This window comes from Colletes gigas, unplaced genomic scaffold, assembly GCF_013123115.1.
Source record: "Colletes gigas isolate AHSC1104 unplaced genomic scaffold, ASM1312311v1 Colletes_gigas_Sc00018, whole genome shotgun sequence".
Classification (NCBI taxonomy): Eukaryota; Metazoa; Arthropoda; class Insecta; order Hymenoptera; family Colletidae; genus Colletes; species Colletes gigas.
This window is the reverse complement of record NW_025106647.1, coordinates 2,011,925-2,025,619: the sequence shown is the minus strand read 5'-3', so window position 1 is coordinate 2,025,619 and position 13,695 is coordinate 2,011,925. Positions and strand designations below refer to the sequence as shown.

Genomic DNA, 13,695 nt, shown 5'->3' with positions numbered 1-13,695 from the left:
TTTCGTAGATTCGATCATTTTCTCAAGAATGTATGGTTTCATATTATTTTTTATTATAATTGCTGAGCAGTCTTTCAACACCCGCACGATAAACCATTTTGTATGTTGTCGCTGACCGCTGCAACGTTACTGCGGGATTTAATGAGAGGCGTTAATGCAAACCCGGGGCTTTTCGCGCATCAAACAGCGATTTTTATTCCGCCGCATTTCGAAAGCGGTTGCACCGAGCTTTTGCTGTCGATTAACGTGTTTCGGGGAATTTTTGAACACGAATCCTTTCAGTGAAATACGGAGCAGAATTCTGGATCGCGAACTTCACTGCACGAACTTTGATCATTTGAATTTTGGCGTCTAAAGATCACATAGACTTCGAGACGCGAATATACTACTAAGCAGTCGAAGTTCTTTTCCAAATACACGTTATTTTAACTTCTCAATTTGTGGATTGAAAAACTACTGTTTCAATCTCTACCAAAGAAGATATAGCAAAATATTTATGTGTTAAATGAACTATGTTTTTTCAAGCTACATTCCTATTGATCGTCTCATATAATACATTATATAATACCTCAAAATACCTCAAATTTAAAAAAAATTGGAAATCTTACTGTTTACAAACTCCATTGTTGCATCACCAAGGATATTAATTTAGAAATAGAAAATAACTATTCATTGATCGAAATTTATGATCATGAAGATAATCGTCAAAGATTATCAAAGATTAATACTTTGCAATATAGTTGTTTTTAACTGGACTTCATTTTATTTTATTTTCATATTTCGTTATAATTAAATAGAAATGTTTTAAAAAAGAGCTTGGTATAAATTGGTGTTTCTTCTGATCGAGTGCATTTTCCTCGGAAATCGTAAGGTAATGTAAGGACATGAAAAAAGTGGAACGATGCTAGAATATGGTTCTCACGGCGGGGGATACGTAAATCAGGAATAAGGTGCTTCCGCAGAATCTGTTCCTACATGATCGAGTTCGCTTCGACTTCGCATAGCAAGAAATACTTACATCTATACGACAATAAGACGGCGTTTGGCCAGAGTCGGGAACTGCTCCAAATCCCGAAGGACTTCCCCGGAAAGTTTAAGCAGAACGAATCGATGTAGGAGGAGACAAAAAAAGATCATGACTGGAGAAAAGTAGCTCTTTCGAGGAATGAAAAGGTGGGTTACGTCCGCTAATAAGTAGGACCCAGTTTGTGATAGAAGTCGAACTCGGAACACCGTCAAACTTTTTCAAACTCTTCTTCGTTCCGTTACCATTCTTTGTCATCGTCGGCAAAATATCGAAAGTGCCAAGGAGACATTGAAGTTCGTTCGTTTCTATAGACGAGAGACGAATATCGAATACTTCCTGACATTTTCAACGAAATACATAAAATGGCTCGCAAACCTTCAGTGCTTAAAATAATAAAGTTACATTAGGATTTTTCAAATATTTTCGTTACAATTATATCTGTCAGGCTATAAAAAATAATTACAAATTTGGGAACATTAGTTAAAAGTATTTGAACTACTGAGTAAATTGTAACAGAGAAGGTAGGACTATGAGATAGGGTAGAAATATGAAACATTAAGATTTTGAGTCATACGCAGTACTGACACATTAATGGTTTATATTGTTTTCTTATTGTTTCTAAGGTATGTTGTTTCTACGCAGTGTTCAAATGCAATTTTCTATTATTTATAATTTGTGATTTTAAAGAAAAGCATAATATCAATGGGGTTTCTAAATTGTGTGTTTAATTATAATAGAATGAGAACAAATTATGAAATGGTAGCGCAATTATGAGACATTTGATATTATAGAGAATCTGTACAGCTTCAACCAGGATCAAATGAATGTAATAATCTGTATATTTTGCAACGCTAAATTTTCTGAAGGCACTAAAGGGGGGTGGAGCTGTGGATTCAATTGTTTGTCCTGTCAGTTGTAAACCTATCACGATTGTGCAGATTTAGAAATGGATAATAATGCGATTATTAATTATTAATATTACTATTTCGCGTATAGTATTACTGTTATAGATACAATTCTAAAACACAGTTCTAATCAGAAAAAACCGGTATGAAAATTTTCTGGAAGTTGGGGAAACGAACTCGGGACCTCGAGAGAATCGAAGATAAGCGTCTAAGCAATAGAACCACGAAAGACTTCACATATAAAATTACTGTAAAACTGTATTGACTATAATTGTATTGGTATATTTAACGCAGTTTCAGAATTTATTTCCCACTACAGTAACGATGTTTCATACTACCGCCCCATTTTACATTAATTTAGAAAAAGCAAAGAATTCATAGATTTTACAAGGTCCACAATATTTATACTCGTGCAGCCTATTTCACGTGAAATTCTTTAAATTTATTCATCAAAATTTTTTAATTTCAACTATTCTGAGAGTCTCTTACTTTCTCTATACCGTGTATAAATATACAGTGCTCTATATTATTCCATCTTTAACTGATAACAAGTTACTTAATTTTAATTTGTTAAAGATATTTCCTTGTTAAGCTACAAGCACACCTGCGAGTAAATCCGTTTTCTATCGTATCCTGGTCGAAGGCGACGCTTATGTTACTTTCGAAGAATAATAAGCAAGTCCGTAGGCAATATTGAAGTCCTCGAAGTCCTGAAGGGTTGCACGGAAACTTTTCCCGATTCTGTTCGTTTTCGAACTGCCTCGACAAGGGAGAACGGATATATCTTTGGAAAGGGAAAAACGCTAAGAGTGAAAAATGTAGTAAAAGAGAAAAGGACCTCGAGGAAAAGACGTGGTGGAACTGGAGAAACGTGATTGAGGATGAATTGTAAAGTTTGTTGCGAAAAATTTTACATTCTTGGACACAAGAATGTTTTACAGAGTGTTGTAAATTATTAAGTTTCAACTGCTTACATTGAATGAGTAATTTAACGATTACAGAAATTTGAAGAAAGTGAAAGTTGTAAGCTCAAAATACTGGTTTCACGGTTCGTATGAAATAAACAAAAAACATTTCCCAGAGTATTTAGTAACTGGGAATGAGAATTTAGATTTTCAGTTTACGTCATACAATATTTCAGGCAAATTAAGGTTCAAGCCATGATTTAAATCGGTTTTCCTGCGCTCAACAAGATGCCGTTAACTTTTATTGACACTCAATCGAAATCTCGAAAATATCACTCTTGGACGAACATCTCTTGCCCTAGATTCGTCGTTTCCCGTCCGCCAATCTCAAATTTATTCACGGTAACACGTGCGTTCATGCATGCACAAGCACCAAATAGTAGTTGAAAGAGAAAAAGTGGAGACGTTACCGTAGCCATTGAGGTTCCCAAACCTTAGTCATCAAATATCTAGCAAACAACCCAAACCTCCTAGCTAGAATGTTCTTTCAAAGAGATAAATGGTGATTGTGTAGAACAAACAAGCCCAAAGTTTTTTAAAAATATATATTTCCTTGAAGTTTTCTAAAGAAAGAAAGAACGAATGAAGAAATGAAAAATATGACACTTGGCCGAAACGTTGTTGACTTTTGGATTATTATAACTCCAAGAATAGAAGTCCTTTTCCTGGCGTTATTTCAAAGATTAAACCTTACTAAATTTAGAAAACGAGTGAGAAAGCGGAGATAATTTTACTCTAAAAAATTTTTCGAATTCAAATGATCTCCAGAAATTTAAAAAATTTTGCAACCATATGAAACTACCATGGATTTAAAGATTAAAGTCTACATTTTAGAACGACTACTGTGAACCTTGATAAATAGATATTTTTATAATTTTTATTTTACTTTGGATGTTAGTTGAATATTAGTGAAAATATAATGCTTTATTATGGAACATTAATCAATTTTACTTTATTAGGCATTTTTAGGGAAACTATTGGGCGACTTTTTTTCTTGACGTTATAATAATCCAAAGATTAAAAACATTTTTGTAACAGTGTTTTCTTTTTTACGAATCAGCTATGTTGAATCCCCCTCAAAGAGGGGGTGGTAAGAAATATTTGATCTGTTGTAAACAGATTTGAAAAAATCCATATATATAAATAATATATTAAAAAATTGTTTAGTTGCTTTCTTCTATGAATCGAAATTTTGTTTTTTGACAAAGAAATTTTTTCGCGCTTCATGCTGAACAATGTAGCCGAACAAATAAATTTAACAAAATTTCAACGTGAACGATGACCAATAAAAAAACACGCGTCAAATATTTTCAGTCATCGTGCAGCAATTGTTCCAGAATCCATCAAAATTGACTATTGACGCTTTGGTGTCCCCCCATATAAGTGCAAATGCACCCCAATTTCGAGCAAACTCGAAATTCCACCGTGAACAATAACAATCGTAACCTGTCAGCGGCTAGAAAAAACACGTGTAAATTTATAACGGTACGGGAGAAATAGAATGTCGTTCCCCGTGACACGGAATAGACCTTCAGAGAACGTTCCGTTGGAAATTTCGCAAAAACAGAAGAAAAAGTATACATCGATCACTACATTGATCAATTCACCGTCGAATAGCGTCCGTCCTACGAGAGACTTTCCCAGAGAATAAAAGACCGAGAACTGCTGATCTAGAGAGAATGGTTAAAGGCCCCAAGGACTAGGAAAAGAGGACGAGTAGAAAAAAAATTCCACTCGTAAAATACAAGAGGATAAGAAGTAGGGGGCGGCAGGAGGAATGATCACATATTACACGTAGACATACATCTCTGCTTCTACGTGGTAACGTTGACTTATCACGCATGACCAATATTTTGTCATACTCCTCGCGCTTGACATATGAGAAACCTTCTCGTATGTTTTTCGTTTAATATTTAACCCTTTGTCAAACACTGATGATTAAAACTCGTCACGAAGCCTGACGTACTGAAATCCAAACAGTTTCGTTGTTTCACGTAAATATATAAAGTATAATTAAATAATATACGTTTAAAAATATTAATGGAACGATTTCAAATAAACACTCGGTTTCATGAACATTTAAAAGCATTGTATTGCAGAGAGAAAATAAAGCTCGTTGAAGGCTTGTGGCTAACTCTATAATAGATCCTCTGTGGTTTATCATGACATAATAAAATATAATAAAATATAATAAAATAAAAAATGCGAATTCATCGATCCGAGTTATCTCCCTTACAGTTTATATTTAGCTCCGAACGACGAATACCTATTTTCAATACGGAAATTCAGACACGAGGGGAACATTATCGCTATAATGAGGGGATTGCGTGTTTGCATAAAGACCGTTTGTGTTCTTCTTTTTCATAAAACCATCGATTTTAGCCGAACCTCCTACTTATTATGCCGTGCAACATCTCCAAGCCATTATGTATGTTTCATTTACTGGTATAATACAAGCATCATTTCTTCAACAAAAGAATACTTCGAAAAACATGTAATTACTCTTATTCGTATAATTTACTGCAAACGTTTTGATTGATTTTCTTATCGTACAAAATGTACTTTTTTCTTTACTTAATTTTCTTGTACGAGGTCTGTTAAAAAAATAACCGAACTTTTTTAGTTGTGTGTTTGTGTATCGTCATAGCAACGAACAGTTGACAGCACTGCAATTGTCATAATCTTCCGCGTAACTGACTTTTTTACAAATTCTTTACATCTTGTTTAGTTTCCGAGTTATTGCTATTTGAGTGCAACGTGCTTAACTGTTCGTGGCGATTTTCGCAATGTCCGAGTTACGAGAGCAACGATGCAACGTGAAATTTTGCGTAAAACTGGGGAAAACATTCACGAAATCGTTTAAACTGTTGAAGCAAGCTTACAGAAGTGATGCTTTTTCTCGTTCGCAGTGTTACGAATGTTTTACCAGATTTAAAAATGGACGTCAATCAATTGCAGATGATCATCGATCTCGAAGGTCTTCGACTTTAACTGATGACATTCACATTCAGAAGATCAAAGATCTTGTGTGCATTAACCGTCGTCTGATTATCAGAGAACTTGCAGAAGAGATTGGAGTATCAATTGGGTCATGTCATGAAATTTTGACCGAAAAAGGACGCCGTTTTGACTCAATTGAGGACATTAAGAAAAATTCGTCACAGGCATTGAAGGATGTTCCAAAAGAAGCTTTCCAGGAATGCACCGTAAAATGGAATCATCGCTGGAACAAGTGTTTGAATAGAGGAGGAGAGTACTTTGAAGGGGACAAAGAGCAATAAGTTGTACATTAAATAACAAAAATTTGTTTAAAATAGTTCGGTTATTTTTTTAACAGACCTCGTATACCATCTTATATCCCTCTAGAAACGTTAAACTAACAAATATTATAAATTTATTAGCTATTATAATATGTACTAGTCATATACAGAATTTTTTCTCACTTTACATCACCATTTGTATCAAGGTACGTCATTTTAATTATTTATATTTGAAAAACAATTGAATATCTACAGCTAATATTTTGCATACACCAAAAGGGATGACTCTACTGTGGTTCTGCAAAAGAACATTAAAATCGAGGTGGACCAGTTTGCGTCCTTTTCTTGCAAGACTAACTCAGCAGGGCCAACAGTTCGCTAATTAAAGGAGGACACGGGCATTAGGGAGACTCGAATTACGCCGCTCAGTATCGTTATGTAAATTTTGAAAGCCAGTCGTGTCGGAAAGGCGAATCCCGCATCCCGACGGGTTTTATCCATGCGTGGGAAGCTCGATTACTTCGTCCGGATAATAAGCAGGTCTCTAACCGATGTAGGAACGAACCTCGAAATCCCGATAGAGTTTGTCGAAAAGTTTCGTCGTGGTTGCTACTGCGCTTTAGGTAGAAATTCAACGCGCGCGTTTCGGACGAAACGCGAGAAGTGGTTACGCGCAAAGAGAAACAGATGTAAATTTTCTTACACGTCGCGAAATAAATGAAGCGAGCGGCGACGCAAACTTAAAGGGAGATATTTAGCGTAACAATCGTTTATTATGCGACTCCACGGTATAAATGAAATTTTTTATCAAAAAATTATCATTCCGTTAACGCGCCTTTGCAACGGAGTCGCGAGAAGCGTACGCGATTAGCGGCATAACAATGAATGCCAGTAGAGATTTCATATTCCCTGTGAAGTAGATACTATGTTCGCTATTAATTCTTAATTCTCTTTTCCTTTTTATATTTTCAAAAGTTTAATTCGAAACGTGGTACTGAAAGAAGCGTGATCGAATTTTGGAAATTAATAATATTATTGTACTTTGAATTGAACACCCTATACACTCTAACATTATATGGAAGAAGTTGAAGGACCGATTTGGAGATAGCAACAATGTATTTTTCTTGTTATCAAATTCGAATAATTTCAATTGAAGTCTGTGTACATTTACGCGATATACCTAACTTAAAATCATTCTTCTCGAATTGACATATCTTGGGAACCAATAGACCGCTTGATTTGAAATCTGAAGCACATGCAAAGTAAATGTCTTCCCATCGACTGAAGTAAAATAAACTCGATATATTTGCAAAGGTATTCTTGCTCCTCGAAGAACCTACAAAGCTCATCGATGAAGTTGAATTTATCCTGCATATGCTACATAACGTGTAAAATTCTTGGATTTTTCAGTTCTTTCAGATAAAAAAATAGCTAACAAGAAAAGATACTGAGGATGCATTGTTTAAAATAAGAATCTAAATATTACATCAAAATCGTATTATTACACTAATGATTCTTGTAATATAATATAAACAATGCTGAAAATATTCTCTGGTTTAAAAAATGTAATCGTACTTTCAATTACAACTCGTAACTATTTTTCCTGTTTTGTTTTACCTTAGTGATTATTTTAATTTAAAATTATAATCGAACTATTTTTTATCGTCACACAATATAAATAAAACATTCATTGCTTCCAGAACCAAGCAATCAACATTAATCTGATTCTACTTAAAAAAGTGAAACACAGAAGAAAACGACTGTCACATATTTTACCCCAATAAATGATCCCAAGAATATTCCAAGAATATTCCCGGTTAAATGTAACTTATAATCGCGTTTGGGTAATATTTAGTTCGCTCTGATTTCCCGTAATAACGCAAGAACTGCATCGTTATCCGAAAGGAAACTCTATGATTACAATTTTACTGCTCCGAAAAACACGCGACGAAGATACACGCGATCGACGAGACGCCATAAATGATCAACGATTTTAAAACGACACGCACAAAGGAGCTCCTCCGAGTTGCCATTATTAATTATCATCCCCCTCATCGATTTATTCGTCTCTTTAGACTTTGCTCGAGCAACGTTCATTTCCAGGACGGTCGTTTGAAATTGCATTTGAGAAATTATGAAGCGAAACACGGTAGGAATTACCTATGGACGTGTAATTTGCTGTTCGTTCATGTAATTCGGCAAACTATTCGGAATTGACCAACTCCCTACCCGGAACGATTACAAACAGCCACGAGACAATTCACCCGTTCCCGGTTAAATGTTCAAATAATTCCTGTTTCTCGCAGTACTTGCAATTAATTGCAGCCAAACTGACGCCTAATAAATGTGCTCGCGTTACTAATAACTTGATCTGTATCCCTTGATCCCTTACCGCGTATGCATTTCAACGACGAGACTATTGATTCTGACTAATCGACGCACCATTCCCTTGTCTTTTTATTTCACGTAATTACACTTTAGTGATCCATTTTAACCAGTTAACTGTGGCACGCTCGTTTGAGAGCGCGCACCGTTTTGTGTCGCCAGAATCGAGCCATGACGAGTATACTCGTCAATCACAGAGTAAGTTGCGCTGGTAAGATATTGGATCAAAAAGATGGGTTTATTTTATAAAATTGACAATTGTATTAGTAATATTTACTTATTTGTTTAACATACACATATATTACATACATATTAAACTAAACACGCAATAAAAACCCACTCGATAGCTAGATATCTTCGGGCCAGTTGGTATCAATAGGCTCAGCGCCTGGTCGGTGTCACGCATTTGTCCCATGACTGACCATACCTGAAGGAACCCTATTATAAATCAACTTTCTGACTTTTGCCTTTGCCCCTTTTGGGCTAACATCTAAAAAACGTTATCATTGCACATAAATAAATTCGTTATGCGAACTGGTAAGCTGTTTCAGCCGGTGCATACGGGGATGCATAAGTTCATCTCAAATTATTTATATTTTTTATTTGCTTGTTTTATTCCGCCATGGCCTCAAAATATTCTAAACATCTTGAAATTTAAGAATATGTTTTGTTTTTCTCAAAAATTACAATTTAAATAGTCAATGGTAACTACTTTATAGGCATGACGAGTATACTCGTCAATACACAAAATCGTGCCACTTCTCCATGACGAGTATACTCGTCAATCACAGTTAACTGGTTAATTAAAAATGTTTTTAACAAATTAACAGTTTACACGACATTGTGGTTATTTGGTATTTTCGCGACCATCTGTAACTTTAGGAGTATTGAACTTTGAAGCCTGTGCCATTTGTGACTCAAGTCATTTCACTAATACAGATATGTTGTTTTCCTTCGACAGAGCGTTGTAAAAGCAGAAAAGGACTGGTAGTTTTAAAGATATAATTAATTAAAGATATAGTACGATTATAGACTCACGATTGTAAAGCAGTAATGGCAAAGTGATATGTTGTATATCTTTTTATTTTTCTTCTTCTTGCTTTCTCTCTTTTACGATGGGTCTTTGACTACCAGAATGATATCGTAGATGTGAGAAAAATATAAATTAAGGATCACAGAATAAAAGCTTCTTTATTACAGAATATTTTTTTAATTTGTATGCCATCGCGATTTGATAACGAAGAGTTTTACAAACAAGGTATATCAAGAAGTATGTATCTCTAACTTATTATATTTTTAAAACTATGAGGTAACTACGGCTTATATTTAGCAGACATACTCAACAATTTGTACTCTATCAGCTTATGAAAAATCGTCGAAATTGGTGCGGTACGATTAGAAAGAGATGAGTCAATAGTGACTCCCGCACAGTGCTCGCAGGGTTAACGTCTGTCTCACATTCGAACAATTTTTACTTGATTCTCAAACACATGGTGCCCCCAACAAATCTGTAAATCGATTCCAATAGATTACATAATAAGCAAATCCAGAAGTCTTCTCGATGATGCAGACAGTATTTCTCTAGACAGAAAGTTCTCGACGAAAAGTGAAAGAGAGACGGTTGAATCGTAAAGGAGAAAGCGAAACGCCGAGTAAAGAAAGAAAAAGAAAGTTTTAGGATGGAAAGAGAGAACTCACCCTCGCTAGAGCCACGGCTGGAAAGCTGTCCCAGGCGAGTTGCGCTTCCTCGCCCGTATTTCCATGACGTTGACCCAAGAGGATCCTTGCAGCCGTGAGAGTGCTCATCCCCATCCCATCGCCGACGAAGAGAACGACGCCCCGCGCCACGCCGCTCGGAGGCGTCGTCCCGCTGACGCTCGAACTCGCCGCGGACGCGCGAATACGAGCTTCGATCGCGCGTATCGCCGCCTCATACCAGACCTCCCTCTCTGCGAACAGAAATTTTTCTCGACTGAGTGGCCCGTGCCAGAGTCCCCGACACCTATCTTAATTGAATCTATAGTCTCGAAGCGTTGCCGAGAAAATCGGCCATTATTGCCAGGCATTTGCCGTAAGTATTGTTCGGTTATCGCTCTTTGTTGTCGGCTGTATAGAGGTATGTTTGAATGGAGCGAGAGAAAGACGGTCTTTTCGTGAACAGGATATAACGTTGCGTGGATAGCTTTGTGTGGATTGTTACATCGGAGCTTCTACACCGTCTTCCTTTCTCGTAAGTTTCAGCGTGACTGCAACATGATTCTTACGAGGACAGTGTCTGTACCGATATTCGCCGATTTTAATCAAATTTGATAGGTTTGTAGGCTTATGTGTACAATAGGGTAATCCTTATTTTTCGACTTTCGATTACTTTTTGTAATTACGATTGTGACTGAACTTCAGCGAGATTGGACAACAAAAACACGTGTCACATTTAAATTATTGGGAGTACAAATTAGTTCGGTCCGTTTTGAAAAGATAGCTCTGGCTGTTATGAATGTTTCCTAGTGACAGTTGATTTCGGTGGTTTCAGAGAGGTTAGACATCTACCAATAATATTCAGTGTATATCGCTTTGAGTATCATACAAAACTTTTGTTTTTTACTGTGTTGAACATGTGAAATTTTGTGTTAACTAAGCAGCATTTGTGGGAGGTTTTAGTTTTCTGTTTTAATTGAAAAAAAGTGCAGCTGAAGCGCATAGAATGCCTGTAGAAGTTTATGGTGGCAATGCTCCAACTGATAAATCATGTAGGGAATAAGGAATGGTTTCGACGTTTCAAGAATGGTGATTTCAGTGTTAAAGATAAGCCTTGCTCTGGACAGCCAAAAAAATTCGAAGACACAGAATTGGAGGCATTACTCGATTAAGATCCGAATCATTGGGAGTTACGCAACAAACAGTTTCCGTACGATTGAAATCCATGGGAATGATTCACAAGCAAGGCAATTGGGTGCCTTATGAATTGAAACAGAGAGATGTTGAAAGGCGATTTTTCGCCTGCGAGCAGCTGATTCAAAGGCAACAAAGAAAGGATTTTTTACATCGAATTGTGCCTGGGAATGAGAAATGGATATTCTACAATAATCCCAAGAAGAAAAAATATTACGCTATGCACGGTTAATCGTTGTCATAGACCTCAGCATCAACAAAAGCCGAATATTCATGATTCGAAGGTCATGCTGTGTATTTGGTGGGACCAAAAGGATGTTATATACAATAAGCTGCTACAACCTAGCGATTCCATTACGGGTCAACGGTATAGGCTACAATTGATTCGTTTGGACCGTGCATTACGAGCAAAGACATGACGATGTTATTCTTCTTCATGATAACGGTCGGCCTCATGTCGCAAAAGTCGTTAAAAAATATTTGGAAACCCTCAAGTGGGATATTTTACGGATTACTGGTTATTCCGGCGGATGCAGCACGATTTGGCAGGTCACCGGTTCACTTCTCTCGCAGAAATCGAAAATTGGCTCCTAACTTGGATCGCCTCAAAAGACGAAACACTTTTTCGAGATGGAATTCGAAAATTGCCTGAGAGGTGGGAAAAAATAGCAGCCAGCGATGGACAATACTTTGATTAATCTGTTCATTCATTTTGTTATGGAATAAATGCATTTTAGACCACAAAAAAAAAACGGACCGAACTAATTTGTACTCCCAATAGAGTTTTGAAATTTTTGTGACTTCGCGTTAGAGTCGTATGCAATTCTACCATCTTATACCTAAGTTGTCGACTGATATTTTTTAGTGAAATTATAATTCCTTATGTCTAAAGTAATAACTGAGTGTGATTTTCATTGTTATATTTAGAATCCTATACAACGCAGCGTCTAGAGTAGATAAGTATAGTACATATTAGGGTGGCCCTTATTTTTCGACTTCCGATTTTGTTCGGTCTTACACTCTTAAACTATGACATTTAGAGAGAAAATAACATGCGCAAAATTTTAGAGTGATTAGAAAACGGGAACCTGTGCCGCATTTCAGTTAAAATTTTTAAATTATAGGTCGCCTCCCATACTCGCCACCAGAGGAGTTGAGCGCTTGTGAGAGCGCGGACTCCTCTGGTGGCGAGCATGGAAGGCGACGCCACAGATGACTTCACGTCAATTTAGGACATAATTGTATCGTGCTATTTTAGAAGTATTAATGAATATTTTTAAATAGAAGTACAATTTCTCAGATATATATATTAATAATATTTGTATATTACTTTCAACAATAAGGCCATAGGAACAAGAAACATCTCTTATTTAGTCATCGTTAAGAGTTCGACGTGTGCAGTTCGCAAAATATTATTCATAGAGAAAGTGAATATGTACAAAAATGGAGACCAGAAGTTCCAATGAAATATATTTGTTGAGGCATGACGAAAGTAAAATTATTGGAACAAAGTTTCCTAGCAATAGACAAGTATTGTGTGTTATTTTATAACGTACGGAAAATAAAATTTGATCTCAAGATTGCATGAAACATGTACGAGAAGAACAGAAGACTATGACTGTGTACTTGAAAAATGGTCTCCTTTTCTAGTAACCCAACAATCAAGCGGCTTTTATTAATTCTTGCGAAAAAAGGGAAAAAACCTTTTCCTAGCACGATGCAAAGAAACGTAATGTTTGACACATGATTGTACGTGTCTTCTTGTCCTTTCAATTGAAAATAATCGTATGACAAAACGTAGCACATCTACGTTCGGTTTTAGTTTCTATACATAAGGAAAAACCACGAATTATGACTCACTCCTTATGTTATATGCAATGTTCAACAATAAACTGAAGGATTGCATTGGAGATCACACATAATGTTATTATTTTACACTAAAGGAATTATAATTTCACCAAAAAATATTGGTTAATAAATTTGGAATAAGATGATACAAGTACATTCGACTCTAATGCGAAATCGTCATAATTTGAAAACTTTAATTCAAATGCAGCTCGTGTTCTAGTTGTCCAATCACACTAAAATATGGCATAAATGATTTCTTCATCAAGTGTCACAATCTATGGGGATGCGTTACAAAAAAAACTAAAAACAAAATTTTGATCCCTATAATTAAGGACTACCCTAATGTACAACAATCGTAAGTATAAAGTTTCCAAGCAATTTTAACTGTAACGTAGTGGCAAGTGTAGAAGAGTAGC

General features: G+C 36.0%; 1 protein-coding gene across 1 annotated transcript in view; it reads right to left on the bottom strand.

Moving 5' to 3' along the window:
* LOC122400523 (alkaline phosphatase-like) overlaps positions 1-13,695 on the bottom strand; it is a 490,617-nt gene that overhangs the window by 468,196 nt on the left and 8,726 nt on the right. The window contains exon 3 of the mRNA XM_043402045.1: positions 10,241-10,491. Coding sequence (XP_043257980.1) covers positions 10,241-10,491 — 251 coding nt within the window. The remainder of the gene's footprint in view (positions 1-10,240; positions 10,492-13,695) is intronic.